This window comes from Carassius carassius, chromosome 44, assembly GCF_963082965.1.
Source record: "Carassius carassius chromosome 44, fCarCar2.1, whole genome shotgun sequence".
Taxonomy (NCBI): domain Eukaryota; kingdom Metazoa; phylum Chordata; class Actinopteri; order Cypriniformes; family Cyprinidae; genus Carassius; species Carassius carassius.
Genome location: NC_081798.1, coordinates 18,953,022 through 18,970,131, shown reverse-complemented (window position 1 = coordinate 18,970,131; position 17,110 = coordinate 18,953,022). Strand labels below are relative to the sequence as shown.

General features: G+C 35.4%; 1 protein-coding gene across 2 annotated transcripts in view; it reads left to right on the top strand.

Annotated features, from left to right (window-relative positions):
* Positions 1-17,110, top strand: part of megf6b (multiple EGF-like-domains 6b) — an 88,145-nt gene that overhangs the window by 42,857 nt on the left and 28,178 nt on the right. Inside the window, exons 5-9 of one of the 2 annotated variants that reach the window (XM_059537222.1) lie at positions 8,284-8,406; positions 13,011-13,133; positions 14,841-14,966; positions 16,430-16,552; positions 16,722-16,844. In XM_059537222.1, coding sequence (XP_059393205.1) covers positions 8,284-8,406; positions 13,011-13,133; positions 14,841-14,966; positions 16,430-16,552; positions 16,722-16,844 — 618 coding nt within the window. Of the gene's footprint in view, positions 1-8,283; positions 8,407-9,411; positions 9,611-13,010; positions 13,134-14,840; positions 14,967-16,429; positions 16,553-16,721; positions 16,845-17,110 lie in introns of those variants that run through there. The other variant, XM_059537223.1, reaches the window with a different exon arrangement.

Sequence of the window (17,110 nt, the reverse complement as noted above, 5' to 3'; positions counted from 1 at the left end):
TTTCACACTTTTTTGTTATGTATTTAATTCCATATATAATTCCACATGTGTTAATTCATAGTTTTAATGCCTTCAGTGTGAATCTACAATTTTCATAGTCATGAAAATAAAGAAAACTCTTTGAATGAGAAGGTGTGTCCAAACTTTTGGTCTGTACTGTATATATATATATATATATATATATATATATATATATATAGAGAGAGAGAGAGAGAGAGAGAGAGAGAGAGAGAGAGAGAGAGGCTTTAAGTGTTATTTATGTTCTTTTGTAACATAAATGTCATCATCTGTCTTTTTGACCAATGTTTATGCATCCTTGCTGTATATAAATTTTAATTTCTTAAACTAAATAAATAACTAAATGAAAAAAAAGTGTACTATACCCGAGCATTTGAACAGTATGTGTGATAAAAAAAAGTTTTCAGTAATTGAAAAGTAAACTTAATAAATAAATAAATAAAAACATTTAGAGTAATACAGAATGAAAATTAAATGCACAATGAAGACATTTTCTTCAGAAGTTTCTACAGTAAGAATAAAAAATAAATTCACACTGAAAATTTTTGTTGCTGAATCATTGTTCAATTGTTTATAAAAACATTGAACAATGGAAAACTGTCCTGCTGATCCAGATAAGATGCATAATATCATTTTGAGCCAGACCCTGGCTTTTGCTTCTCTGATGAGTGTATTTATGTGCTGGGCGGCTTTTTCTCTGCGCTCTTAATGACCCTAGTGATGCTATCTGGATGGTTTTCTTTAGCTGTGTCTGACCCATATGATTCAACAGCTGTGCCAAGCTACGGTACGGACCCCCGTCTACACAGAAACACACTGATTTCATGAGAGGAAGTCACACAAGTCGATACATGGCTGGAATGCAAACACACACAAATCTATCAGAGTCGCACAGTTTGATACATAAAGGGTCTGAATGATTGCTGGTGGACAAAAATACACGTGTTAGACTGTTTTTCCTGTTGCTATTCATTCTTCATCAATTCTTCAGTGTAAGTTTAAGCATGCTTGAAAACATGGAAATAATGTTTTTGCATAGATGTGTTGGTTCTGACAGGTGGTTTGTGTGCTTTAGATTCACAAAGATCTGAACATATGGCAAAGGCACTGAGCAGAAGTTGAACAGGTTTTCTCAAGCAGTGGATGTTACGGGCTGTAAAACAACATGTATATCATGTTTGTGTGTGTGTGTGTGTGTGTGTGTGTGTATGTGTGTGTGTGTGTGTGTTTGTGTGCATATCTGCACATCTGTGTGTGTTTGAGGATAATAGATTTATAACTTACAGAACCAAGAACATTCCATTCGAATTCTTTTCCGGCAGAGATTGCAAATGTTTAAAGAAATAGTTCATCCGAAACTGAGAACTCCCATTGCTTACCTGCTCTCATGTTGTTTCAAATTGATGTGACTTTCTTTCTAACACTAAAAGGAGATGTTAGGAAGAAATTTGTTACAGGTATATAAAAATAAAGTTTACTCCGAAATGGATCCTCTGCAGTGAATGGGTGCCGTCAGAATGAGAGTCCAAACAGCTGATAAAAACATCACAATATTCCACATGTAATCCACACTTCAGTCCATCAATTAATGTCTTATGAAGTGAGAAGCTGCAAGTTTGTAAGAACTTTGCAGCTTTTGGCTTCACAAGATGTTAATTGATGAACTGGAGTGGTGAGGATTACTTGTGGATTATTGTGATGTTTTTATCAGCTGTTTGGACTCTCATTCTGACGGCACCCATTCACTGCAGAGGATCCATTGGTGAGCAAGTGATGTAACGCTAAATTTCTACAAATCTTTTTGCATGAAGAAACAAATTCAGCTACATTTTGGATGGTCTGAAGGTACATTTTCTACATTTCTTTCAGTGAACTATTCCTTTAAATTTCAGTTTGGCTTCAATCTATGCTGTTTTTATTTATTTTTTTACACAATTGTCATCACTTCTAATTTGCCTCTAGCTATTTAACATAAACAAGGATTACTGCTGTGTGTTTTTTCGTGTTAGTTTGGTGTGTTTTTGTGAGTTTGAATAGATGAAAATCAATTAAAAGATCGTCTGACTCTTTGTTTGTGGTGTGTGTGTTCTGATTGTGATGTAAGAGCTTTATGATCTATTGTTCTTTTTGACAGAATGTCTCTGTTAGTGAAACAAGTCTGTTGTAACACAATGGAAACATGCCTGAACATCATCTAACTGACTACATCAAATTCCTGGCCAGTTTTCATAATCTCCAGACAACTTGCACTGTGCTAAACCGAAAAATACATTTAAACATCACACTCTCTCAACACAAACTGCACCTGAAAGTAATTGTCCAAAAGATTTTCAAAGATAAAACTGTATCTCTCCCAATGACAGTGGTTTGCTTTCAGATATGGGAGAACAGATCTTAACAGAGTGAGCATGTTAAATTGTACTTATTGTAGAATATATATATATATATAAATATATATATATATATATATTCTACAATAAGTACAATGTGTGTGTGTGTGTGTGTGTGTGTGTGTGTGTGTGTGTGTGTGTGTGTGTATAAAACACTCAAGATTCCAGAGGTATCAAAAAAAAAGCAATTTAATTTAACAATTAATTTAAGATAATTGTTACTTAAAGAATGATGAAAATGAAGGGACAAATATAAACAAAAGATTCCCTCTCTCATTAGGGATGGGCGATACCACTTATTTTGTTTTCGATATGATACCGATACGTTTAGTGGCCAGTATCATAGATATTCTGAGAGTGTATGATTATATTAACAATAAAGAATAGAACATGAGCAATATGAACTTTTAACATTCAAATTTACATAAATGTACTGCACGAACTAGGGTACAATTTCAATTTGTTTTTATGTCTAATAACTCAAACATATATGATTTTTCTGCATTGTTCTGGGCTGCCGTTTCCCAAAACCATCATTGCTTTCTTATCATAGGCTACTTTCGGGAAACGCACCTCTATTTAAATGCACTGTCAGAAGTAAGTGATCGCTCTCTGTAATTGATTGATTCTGCCTTGCAACATTTGCGTGTGTTCAGATAAGCAGGAAAATCCCTCCCACACAATTATTAGCTAACATAAGTTATTTGTCCGATTGAATGCATATTGTATGCATTATTTTTATTTTGTTTTAATTAAACAAAATCACTGGTAAATAAAAACAGCTTAGTATCGATATTTTTTATTTGAGTATTGAAACTTTAGATACTTGCACCAGTATCAATATATCCATACTTCCGGATAGATTTGCTATTTCTCTATTTCTCTCGTCCTTTCAGTTAAGGTGCAAAAGATCCAGTCTTTGACAAAGTCCTTGAAAGTGAAAATTGTTGCAGATGAGGTTTCATCCTCATTGGAGTCCAATTGTTTATGAATGTAAAAAGGGTGGATCAGATGTTTTGACTGTATTAAAACACAAAAATGCCATAATATGTTTGCAGATATTAAGTTCACATACTTGTTTCTCTGAAAAACAACACTATTGTCAGTTATTCTACTTGGAAATGTTTGTTCTGTGTCGGAATGTCTGTTTTTGTTTTGGTCGTTGTGACTCTGCCCGCTGCCCGCTGCCCATTTAGCCAATAGGATTTTGACACTTCTGGTTGCCAGTCTTTCAGTTTTGGATGTGGAATGAGTAGCAGTGGTGTTAACTATCGACAAGGTGTTGATACTCTATTTAAACACTGTCATCAAATGATTATGAGGTGACGGTAGTGAGATGAATACTGTTGTTAGTTGCTAAATGAGCTGTTTTTGTACTAATTGTCTGCGTGGACTGGGAGAGGAACTTCTGAATGTAAATCTTAACATTAGAAGAGTGAGAAAAAGTATTTTTTTCATCATATGTCCTTTAGTTTTTGCTGTTTTTTGGGGAGTGGGGGTTTGATTAGTTTGATTTCAGTGTGTGTTACACTGAGTCTTCCTAATACGTGCCAGACTTGATGTGGTCATGACCCTTGACCTCAGTGACCCTGCACACTGCTGGCAACACCCTCCTTCGAAACCCATGTCTCCATCTCTGTGCAGGTGTGTGGCCTAAAGCAGGACCCCTGACGGAAGAAAATGCTGCTGTTCCCACAGGGTGTCTATTTCGATCCTTAACCAGCAGTCAGCCTTGGGTCATGAAAGGGGTCGTGACCTCTTAGTGAAGGAATGTGGTTCATCTCCATTTCCTTGTTGATGTTACAGTCTTGATATAGACGATTAGATGTGGAGGCTGGCGTTATGAATGACTGACCTGTCACTCATTTTATTCACTTTGTGGTTAAATATAATAGAAGTGTTGGACTTAGATTATGTTTTACATGTTAACAGTGTTGGCAAATTTACAGGAGTGAAGGAGGTGTCACTCTTTCTCAACAGTAATTACATTTCCAACATTTTATTGGAGAAACTAGATTCAAATCATATTGTTTGTCGTCATCCTTCACCAAATGTCATTCTTCAGTACTTTAATCTATTTAGTAATGGTTAAAGATTGGAAACAGTTTAAAGTAAAATGGTTAACAATAATAACATGCATTAACTTTAGTTGTGATTTCTAATGTAAAGCATTGTATTTCTACCCATACTAGAACATATTGAGCAGATTTAGCTTGATGTGTCTTTCTTGAAGATTAATAAACCTTCAAAGTTGTGTAGTTTTTAAAATGACAGAGACTAGACATAGAGTAAGACGTGTGTAATGGTGTGATCACCTCCTGTAGCAGCTCCATTCATTATGGTTTATTATGTTTATTTCCTCCTCCAGCACGCATCGCTCATCTCTTCACGGGCCAATTTGTTGTGGTGAGGATTTTATTGAAATAATGTTTTGGGAAACTCACAAACTGATTTTCCTTTAAACGTCTCCATGTGTTTGAGTGTGAGAGCTGGATATCTGGTGTGTAATGGAGAGTTTTGCTAAATATTTGCATTGAAAGCTGAATGAATGGCAAAACCTCTCGCTGTGAGGCTGGTTGGCCTGTTGAAGGACACAATTTTCCAGCTATTTCGTTTTTCTGATTAACATAAAGTGGTTTGAGGCCAATCAAATGCCGAAACACCCATCTTCACCTCATTTAGATGTGTTTTTGTCCACTGGCAAAAAGAAGTGGTTTTGTTTGACATGGTAAGAACACTTACTGCTGTTTTTTAGTTTTTGCTAGGTTTTTTAAGAGGGAGATTCTGGACTTCCTTGAAATTGTCTTAATAGTAACAGTTCATAAAAAAAAGAAGAAGAACATTTGCTGTTAATTTGCTCAGGCCACCCAAGATGTATATAAGTTAGTTTTTTTTTTCTGTAGAAGAGTAAGCAAGATTTTTAGCTGAAACCATGATCCTTGTTCATTCATAAAATGCAAGTCAGCAGCTGCCTGTTTTTTAGAATAAAAAAGCATATCAAGGAACACAAAAATAATACCCGTAGCTTCTGACGTTATATTGGGGTCTTATGAAGCGTAACGATTGGTCTGTACAAGAAACTGAACGTTATTCATAGAGCCTCAGGCAAACTGTGAAATCTGATTCTTTTCTACAAACTGGTTCTTACGAACAGTTTCAATGAACTGGTTTAATTCACTAGTTCTTTTACGTAATCCTGAGATGATGTTATATAAACACAATTATGTTATCAAAGTACCAAATGATGTGAAACTTGGATGTTTTACATGTCGAAAATGTGTTCAACTTTTTTTTACATAAATAATAAGATACAATAAAAAACTTGTATTTTATGCACTTTATTTTAAAGGTCCCATGACATGAAAATTTCACTTTCTGAGGTTTTTTAACATTAATATGACTTCCCCTAGCATGTATGTGGTCCCCAAGTTTCTAAAAATTTTAATCGGTGTAAATCGAGATTTTACTATCTTTCTCTGCCTTTGAGAAAATGGAAGCTCAAACGGGCTGATCTGGAATCTCCTCTTTGTGACGTTGTAAAGAGAAATGTTACCTCCCCTTTCTCTGCTTTGCCCGCCCAAATATTTACATTTAATTCAGTCGCAATGTCAGCACAGGCGTTACAAACAGACTTTTATGATATGTATTCGACAGCACCGGCACAAACAGTGAGTAACAGTGTTTATTAATGCCTGATCTGTGATCAGTGATTTCTGATGTGTAGTTAATCATTCAAGTTCACACAGACTTTCTTTCTAAATCGTTTAATACTGTTTATGCATCAGTGAATCAAGCCAGTGACTAAACGATCAACTTCACGTTGTTTCTCTTAGTAGCATGAAACAAATCTGTTATTTAAATTGTGATTTAACTACAGAGAGCGATCAAAGAACGCTCCCTTTTTTCGGAGCTCTCACACATCGCGAGTATATCTGCACACTTGCCCAAACTGCCATTACATTGAATGATGCTGTTATGCTGCACAAAGCTCTTACTGTATTCATGTGTTTGCTGTTAGTTGTGGTGAAAGCATTTTGTGAGAGAAAACGTGTTGCACTAATGACGAGATGACTGCATTCACGCGATAAACAGACTCTGTCTACTCAATGCTGCTCATCACTGCAGCCTTTCATGTGATGGGAAAAGATCGAAAAAATTATATAATCAACAAATCCACGATTCGTTAATCTCGACAGCTGTAGTATATATATATATATATATATATATATATATATATATATATATATATATATATATATATATATATATTTGAGAGGGGTCCACATGTAATACGCATTTCAAATGCAAAGATGTCAGCCAATCACAACAGTTGTCGTTTCCTCGGAGTCTCACAGCAGACACGCCCCTTCAAACAGAGCATTCAAGCCAGAGAGCTAATATCAGGATATAAAAAATGCTTTTTATTTCTAAATTTTAAATGTAAAAATCATACTAACAATATAAGTACACCTAAGGAAACATTAAAAAGCATTTAAAGAAAAGAAAATAATCCATGTCATGGGACCTTTAAGGTTTCCTTGTTACAGTACATTTATGTACTGAGTAATATTAGTAAACTACATGTACTTACTATAGGGTTAGGAGTAGGGTTTTTAATAATTAATTTGTTATTAATTGTTATTATAATAGTAAGTACATGTAATGTGTAACAATAAATAATAATGTTCATTTTCTTGCACAGACCGATTGTTTCCCTTCATAAGACTTTAATATATCGTCAGGAGACACTGATGTTAATTTTATTTTTAATTTTGTTTTTTAAATGAGTAAATTAACAGCAAATTTTACACATTTGGATATAATTGAGGTAACACTTTATTTTAAGGACCAATTCTCATTATTAGCTGCTTATTATTATGCATATTACTAGAATACTGGCTGTTTATTGGTACTTACAAAGCACATGTTAATGGCTTATTTTTGCATGACCATATTTTAGATCCCTTAATTCTACCCTATACCGATACCTAATAAATATCCTACCTTACTAATAAGTATTAATAAGCAGCAAATTAGGAGTTTGCTGGAGTAGGAGTTTTTAAGTAAATGTGTTCCCTATTCTAAGGTGTTACCATAATTGGAAAAGCAGAATGTTTTTACTATATCTACAGGTTATATACACATGTGTAGTTGTACTTTCTCATACCCAGAATGCACCAAACCCTTTAACATTATAAGCAACAACGTGTTTATAGGGTAAAAAGATATGGAAACTGACAAAAGCCCTATGTGATGGCTTTCTGTTAAGCACTTTCCCATGAAAACTCAACTGGCGGTCCAGATTTCAGTAGCTTCAATTAAATAATCAAAAAAACATTATTGTCAAATCCTGTTAAAGTGAAGAACAGCTAAACATGTCTTTCATTACACATATGATTTACTCATTGGCATCAGACTTTCATAGCCAAAATCTCTTTTTATTTGGACTGTTAAGTTATTTTTTTAAGATGGAAAGATGGAAAAAGTAAATTATGTTTTATTATGGCAATGAATTTCCAGCAATAAGCACTTCTTGAGACCTCATTTGACCTATGCAACAAGCTTTTGAGTCTTGTTCCAGGCTGTTTCTACAAAAAAAAGACTAGTAATAGACCTGTAATGTTATTTATTTATTTATTTTATAAAGTAACGTTTTATAGCAATAGTAATAGTGATGCTTAATTTAGCATTTATGCTCAATTGGTCATAATGCACCCTCATGCACATGGGAGAAGTTTAGTAATTGGTTTGTATGAATATGTACATGTGTCTCCAAATTGTAAACATTTGGAAACAATTATCCAAGCTGCTGCAAATCTGTAAATGATCTGCATCTGTAGTTCAGACTATAATGTGTTTGTTCTCTCACCGTCAGATGTGAACGAGTGTGAAGAGACCAATGGAGGTTGTGAAGCTCTTTGCTGTAACACCATCGGCAGTTTCTACTGCAAGTGTCCCACAGGTCAAGAGCTCAAAGAGGATGGCAAGACCTGCCAGGGTGAGTCCCTTCCTCTTCCTCTCTCTCTGTTTCTCTTCAACTGATACTTTTCAGAAGGCAGGTACTGTCTGCAGAGATGGTGTTCCCACTAGAAAACCAGTCAAACCATTTGCGTTTGGGTTCTATTTTCTGTTGGATCCATTCAAATAGTTCTACTTTAGCACAATCAAATATACTTCAGTGTATCTTTAGTTGGACTTCATCACTACTTCCGCACAATTAGGGTGATTGTAAGTATTCGAGTTTAGTATTTCAAAAGTAGAATTGCAGAGATCCTCTCTGTCAATTATTATAGATAGATATAGATAGATAGATAGATAGATAGATAGATAGATAGATAGATAGATAGATAGATAGATAGATAGATAGATAGATAGATAGATAGATAGATAGATTCTCTGCTTGTATATAATCCTCTATCATTGTGTGTATATAATGTGTTTGGCCACTGGTTCTTCATATCCATCTGAAAAATGCCATTGCAAGATTTATTCATCTTTCTGATGTTTCAGATATTTGTCTTCTTCCTACACATGGTTTAGATCTCGTAACTCTTTCATATTAAACCAAAATCCTTCTTCACATATTTTATATGCATTTGAATGCCAGAATATAAAGGCTGCAGCAGCGGTTTGGTTGAAACTCTGCCGGCTTCTTGCGCAGGTATATAATGTACAATATATATATTATTTCTGTAAATAAAAATGATTATCAGAATGATATTGGACCACAGAATACAACAATTATCCAATCAGAATCAAGTAGTCCAGAGAGCCTAACAATTGTAATCCTTTTATATGACTTCATGGTAGAAAAAATTAGAACAGCAGAATTGATAACACTCATTACATTTTTGCATAAGTATTGTGAAATACATGAGATGCAGACATGAAAGGAGGAGAGAGAGTGTCAGCTGAAGGGAGGGAATAAAACCTGCTGTTTCAGTCCGTCCCTCTCAGACTGCTTAAACCTTCGTGAGACATTTTCTGCTTTTTCAATCATAGACACATAGTCAGGTATTTATGATTCAGTATCTGGTAAATCATGACAGGCTGGTTCATGCTGTGTCTCTTGTGTATGGGGCTTAATTATCATCCAGCTGATCTGGCCTATTATTCGGGCTATTGGAATCATTTGAGACACTGCCATAGGCCAAACTGTTTCCATGGATACAACCGATTCACTATGGGATACCAGATACCAGGTGAGAACATTTATTGGTCCATTTGAACTGAGGACTTTCACCTGAGATATTTTGCATTAGTGTCTAGTAGTAGTTCCTGTATTGTTAAGAAATATAATGCAACATGTATTCATTTCTACATTTATTGTACATTATATTAGTTAACAATAACAAAACTGAAATACATATAGTGCTGGGTAAGTTGCTTAAAAAAATTATTAATTACTAGCTACTAATTATATATTTAACAGTGTAATTAAACTTCTGTCCTAATTACTCACTCTAAAAAGTATTGCATCATTACTTTCTAAATCCCACATTATATATGTATATATGTATATGTACATACATACATATATACACACACACACACACACACACACACACACACACACACACACACACACACACATATACATATATATATATATATATATATATATAAATTGCATAAATTATTCTTGAACTGACCAGAATATTTAAAAGGAGGTTACATTAGAGACATACATTTTAACATCAGATATCATAAATATTATTAGATATAGTAACATTTTGATGTTAAATACACTATTTTTTTTGTAGAGTTGTGTTATAGTCCATACAATATTTAATGTAATTACATCAGAAGTAACTGTAGTTAAATTGCATAAAAATAAGAGTAATCCTTTACTTTTTCAAGGGAAAAGTAATTAAATTACAGTAATTAGTTACTTAGTAATGCATTTCACCCATCACTGTATACATATTATCTTTTATCTCTTGTGAAATTAAAATAAATATAAATTCTGAAGAAAATGTGGGTGGTTCTTGCCACAACCCACCAGCTTCTCTAAGATGTTTTGATCTCTCAATTAGTAAAGCATCAGTAATTATTTTCATGTTTAAAATGTCCCAGTCGTCACTGTATTAAAACATCTTGTTAACAGTATAAGGTGGTCTGTCATCAGCGCAGAACACAGTCAGGAACTTCCTCAATGCCTCAAGCTACATCTATAAACACTGTTTAGCGTTCCAGAGTATTCAATAGAAGCCAAACCAAATACTTTCACCAATGTGGGGAAAAGTTTCTTGGTAATTTAATTAAAACCCAAACCATACAGCAGTGTAGATGGAAAGTCAGCTCTGGTCTGCCAGCTTTCCTGGCTGGAGACACTTTTCTGGCCCAGGCATGAATCAGTGGCTCAGAATCAGCGTGCATAGTTGAAGTATTACTCCAGCGTGTGGGTTACCCTGATTCAAGTGACGGATGAACCAGAACTAACCTTTGGAAAAAGCCAAGCCAGATTGGAGTTCAGAGGGCTGCAGCAATCAGCAAAATTGGTGAATGTTGTGTTTTGGCAACTGCTGTTGCTTGTGCTTTCCAGGATGTCATTATAACCAGAATCTGGGGTGATTTGCTGAAAGATGCCACATCAGTGGGAAATTAAATATCAAAAGAGACTGTTCAGAATGTCAGTTCAGTTCCAGGTTTGTTTGATGTTCTTAGCATTTGAAAGAAATTCACGAATTGTTTAAAAAAAAATGACAAACAAATGGAAAGTTTTACATATCTCCCCAAAAATTCAGAAGAGAATCTCAATTTTGTCTCAAACGATGCTCAGATTTGCACTAGATATAGGATGCAGATTTGTGCATTTTTCTTATTTTGTTTAAATGTCATGTTTTTCCCATTTAGTACTGTCCTTTAGAAGCTACGGAAGATACTTACATGTTACATTATTTAAATCAGCATACTTTCATGAAAACGTACACATTATTTAAAATTAAATTTTTATTGCAAACTTTCTTGCTGTTAAAGCCAGCACAATTGGTGAGAGATTGTGTTAAATTGTCTTTGAAATAAGGACACAATGCAAATAAATCAGTGACCTATTTAAATGTGTGCAACAAAGTTTAAACTAACATTTTCATGCTTTGCAGGAAGCTTGTGATTATTAAAGCCTCCTGGCATCTCGGTCAGTAATTAAGATTCCACGTAGGTAAACAACCGGCTGGTTCCAATTACCAACTGACTTTATGCACTGTTTAGTGCCAGCTGTCCTATAGTGCTATGAATACTCGCATAGACTCAAAATTGAGCTCAGCTGGTGAGGTATATAATAAGATTGTTACCAGATTTAAATAACCTCTTTAGTCAAACTTCGACTAAAGTTGTTTTGTGCGACCTTGATTTGACCAAACTCGCACATAAATCTCTGTAAAGGGAAATTGTCTATTCCATTTGGCTCCTATTAGAGAATTACAGCTATTAATGGAAAACGGGCCAATGAAAATATCTCCTGCGGTGATGTCATGAGGTGACAGAAACACAAAGTTGGTCATTAGTATATTAGAGGTCAAAGGGTGCTTGAACACAAAGCTCATTTGTTCATTTTGGAGTCAGTGGCGCTTGCGTTGGCGGCGACTCGCAGGTTTTGTTTGGAGAGAAAGCAGTGTACAAGCTAAAGAGACCTGCTGTGAGATTGTATGGATGTAGACAGTCCTGAGTGATTTTTAGGATTTTTTCCTCTTAGCAGAAGAGGACACCCTAAGAAGCGGCCTGCCAATCTGCTCATGGTCTTTACGGTCAAATCAACAAGAGTCGACTGCCTGTGCATTTGAATGTCATGTTTGCTTACTCTGAATCAAGCAGCAAAAATGCGGTAGAAACATATTTCTGAACTTTGACTTATAGTGTTGGGAAGCTTCTTTGAAACTATTTTTTTTTTGCTTATTCATTTAAAGGGGACCTACTATGCAAAATTCAATCAATCTATCTATTTATCTATCTGTCTGTCCGTCTGTCTGTCCATTCATAGGAAAGGAAGGGAAAGCTAAAAGGAAATTGGTCCTGTGATAGTGTCAGATGGTAATAAATTATATTTTTTATGACCATCTGACACTATCACAGGACCAGTTTCCTTTTTGATTTCCCTCCCTTTCCTTTGTTTACACTTTGACATGGGAGAACACTTCAGTTTTGGGATAGCAGCTGTGCCAGTGCAGCAAGCCTGTCTTAAAGCTGATCTCAGAGCAGTAACAGTGTCTTTCTCAACCGGCCTTGACTCTATTAGCTCTGATCTCACTAGGCAGTGTAACTTTAAAAGCAACAAAACTGTTGAACCTACACCATTACAGTGAACCGTGAATGTACTTGTTTTCTCTTTTTTTTGTGCTTTGTTCTTTATCTTGATGGTAAGCATGTAAAACAAATGGCCATTTCTCTTTGTTTATTTGTTACCCCGCTGCTTTAGTCTTAACAAAAATAGTTTGGTTATTTATTTACTCCTGAAGTCAGACATTTTTCCCGGGCAAGCTGACTCTGTTTTTTTTTGCAGAAATTAGAGGTGAATTAAATATGTACAGGTACCTGGCCTTAACTGAATATGATGAATGATTCTTAACACAGTATTAAATTGTGTGTTTATATGTTCTTCTGCAGATATTGATGAATGTCAGGTTCATAACGGCGGCTGCCAGCACAAGTGTGTGAACACCAGGGGTTCGCATCACTGCCAGTGTAACGCTGGATCTCGACTGCACGTGGACGGACGCACATGCATCGGTAAAACAGCCAGACCTGCCCAGGCTCATGTTTCACCACAAAATCAAAGGACATCAAATCTGGTGTAAAGGAAATTAAGTTTTTAGGACCATTGAAACTGTGTATCACTGTGTGTCATTTTATCATTCTATCCATCCATCTATCCATCCACCTATCATCCATCCATTGTTCTTTCATTGTTCTATTGTACTATTCATCATCCATCCATCTATTCATCACTCTATCATTTCATTCATCCATTGCTCTATCATTCCATTCGTCCATCGCTCTATTGTTCCATCCATCTATTACTCTATCGTTCCATCCATTAATTCCTTGCTTTATCATTCTATCATTGTTCTGTCATTCCATCCACCCATCCATAAATCCATCAATCCGTCCATCGGTCCGTCATTGCTTTATAATTCCATCCATCCATTGCTTTGTCATTCCATCCATCCATCTTTTCATTGCTTTATCATTCAATCCATCCATCTGTCTCTTGCTTTATCCATCAATCCATCAATCTATTGCTCTATCATTCCATCCATCTGTCTAATGCTCTTTTGTTCCATCTGTCCATTCAACCATCCATTGTTTTATCTTTCCATCCATCCATCATTCTATTGTTCCATCCCTTCATTCATCTATTGCTCTATCGGTCCATCCGCCCATCAGTCCATCATTGCTTTACAATTCCATCCATCTTTTGCTTTTTCATTCCATTCATCCATATCCATCAATCCATTGCTCTATTGTTCCATCCATCCATCCATCTATCCATCGTCCATCTATTGATCTATCCTTTGATCAATCCATCCGTCTATTTGCAATGCAAATATCTATCATTCCATCTGTCCATTCAACCATCCATTGTTTTATCGATCCATCCATCCATTCGTCCATCGCTCAGTCATTCCATCCATCCATCCATCCATCCAATGATTTATTTGCTTATTCTTTTTAAGGGAACCTACTATGCAAAATTCAATCAATCTATCTATTTATCTATCTGTCCGTCCGTCCGTCCGTCTGTCTTTCCATTCATAGGAAAGGAAGGTAAAGCTAAAAGAAAATTGGTCCTGTGTTGGTCCATCAAAAATTGGTCCATCCATCCATCAATCCATCTATCACTCTATCATTCCATCCATCCATTTCTTTATAGTTCTAACCATCCATTCGTCCATCCATTTCTTTGTTGCCATCTATCCATCGTCCATCACTCTCGTTTCCATCTATCTATTCATAATTTCATTTAACAAAACAAGTTCATTTAGATGTTGCCATCTGAAAAAAATTATAATTTGGATTTAACTGACATAATGTATTGTACAGTGCAGTCCTCCTATAAAGGTACGAAGTGAGAGAAAGAGAGAATGATGGACAGCTAATCAGACACACAGAGGACAAAGGATAGAAGTGGCGAATAATATTACAGAATAAATTGCATTTATGGCATGAATCTATCTGCTGTATCTGTGCTTATAGAGACTGATTTATAATTGAGAGGTATAAAGGGATTTTCTCTAGTTCATTCATATTTTGGTTGGTTGAGTCATTGATGTTTCTGCAGCAGGAGTCTTTTGAACTTGGGGTCTGCTAGAGTCAAACACTTCACCAAGAGTTTTTTTTTTCTTCTTTATTATGACTAGTTTGATCTCTCAATTGAACAATAACATTCTCATAGCGTCTTCACCTGTGTGTCTTTCTGTCTGTCTGCTTGTTTAGCCATCCACTCCTGTAGCTTTGGGAACGGTGGCTGCGAGCATTTCTGTGTCCAGCAGACGGCGGGTCATTTCCAGTGCCGCTGCCGACCCGGTTACAGACTCGACATAGATGGGAAACATTGCAAATGTGAGTATATGTGAGCACCCTAAAAGGAGTCAAAATTGCATTACAGTTTGTATGAGAATGATGTGGAATTTGTTTAACAGTACACATGATTTTTTTTCTGTGGAAAAAAACGTAGTTAAGCAAAGTTTTCATCCCTTATTGTTCAATACAATACACGTAGGGGCTATGAAGCTCCAACACAGACAAAACCATAAAGATAGTGATGATTTTGTTACAAGTTTAGGAAAGCCATACTAATTATGCAACTTTTTTTATATTTTTTTTAAGTTATTGTTCACTACAAATGCCCAATTTAACACCAATTATGCCAAACTCCATTAGTAGGATTGAATGAATATTTGCAGTGAAAATGTTTAGTTTGAAACAAGACATTTTGGCGAGAAAAAAGTCATTATATATCTTAAAAGTTATATTTAGTACTTTTATGAACCATCCATTTTTTTTTTTTTTGTCCTTTTGACATTCAGTATAAAGTCATTCAGGTTTGAATCAATATGAGGGAAAATAAATTATGTTTTATTTAGTTTCATTTTGTACAGATGAAACTTGACTGTAATGATCTCTGCACACATATATGAATGTGTTTGCTCTGATGAACAGGTCATAGTGGAGCTGTTTGCTATAAGATTGAAGCATTTGTCAAACATCATGGATATGTAATGCATGATAACTTCTATTACCAGATCCATGTTAGCATCTCAATGACAGAGAATTAAACTGAGTTTTAACTCTACAAGTGATATAAAGCATTCTTTTTAATGTCTGATTGTTCAAATGTATTTCAAGCCAAGCGTTTTCATCCTTTGAAGTCCTAAAGAATCACAAAAACTGCCTGAGAAGATTTAGTGGAAATGTGATTTTTGTCCATGGGATGAAGTTGCCCTTTGATTCACTTGATGACATAATATCACAAACTGGTGACTTCAGCAGGGACATCTTTGTGTCTCGTCTCGGAGGTCATTTGGAGTTGAACACAGACATGTCTTTCTCTGATGAAGGATCATGATTGCAGAATAATTTCTGCCATTCTGTTTCTGTAAAAGTGTAATTGTTGGCTGCAGACAGATCATTTCACTGCAGCTGTTGGACAGACAGAAACACGTTAAACACAGAGTGTGTGAGAGAGTTATTCAGAGCAGCTGGATGAGGATGATGAAACATTTGTGCTACAGTTATGAAAAGTAATCTCGCAAAAAAACATGTCCAGGTCACCCATAATAATAATAATTACATAAAGTTAAGAAAGAGATCGAAAAAAGTAAGAAAAAGTGTTTTTATTTGACTTTTCTTCTTAACATAATATATGCATGCATGAAAGCCATTGTATTACTACAAAAGAAAATTGCCATGATGCAAACTGCATTGCATATTGTTCCTAAAAATATTGTCAGATTAACCCTCTTAGTGCCAACAACCTAATTCCATTAATAGTAAAAAAATACAGTCCGTTCTTGTGTCATCAGCGGAGAATCCGTGTGCGGAGCAAAACGGAGGTTGTTCCCAGGAATGCCACAGGGATGGAGATCAGGCCCACTGTGGATGTCGTCCAGGTTATCAGCTGGCTGAAGATGGCAAGACCTGTGAAGGTAAAATGTACCTGGGATGGTGAGCTATATTAATTGTGGATTATAGAGTTTGTGTCAGAATCTTATAGAATAGAAAACTAACATGTCATTAATGTTCATCATGTCTTCATACTCAAGTGATCTTTAAAGTGTAGCATACGTGTTTGTACATGTGTTGTCTTTGCATCAGACATTGACGAGTGTCAGACGGGCCAGGCAGACTGCGCTCACGGTTGTCGTAACACCAGGGGATCTTTCATGTGTGTGTGTCCCACTGCCTATGAGCTGGGTATTGATGGCAAGCAGTGCTATCGTGAGTATGATCTGAGACTGGACCTATCCTGTCAAATCGCATGCAACACGTCTCACATACATGTGCTCAAAACAAGAAAAGGCAATTAAATCATTTGTTTCTCATCATCTGTAGTGTAAATTGCCGAACAGAATAAAACAGTTTATGTAAAAACTTTAATATGCGATTAATCACGATGTGCAATTATTAATTTTTTTTAATTAATTGACAGAACTTATATATAGTTCCGCAATGTTTTCATTTAACATTTTGTAAAATTTTAAATA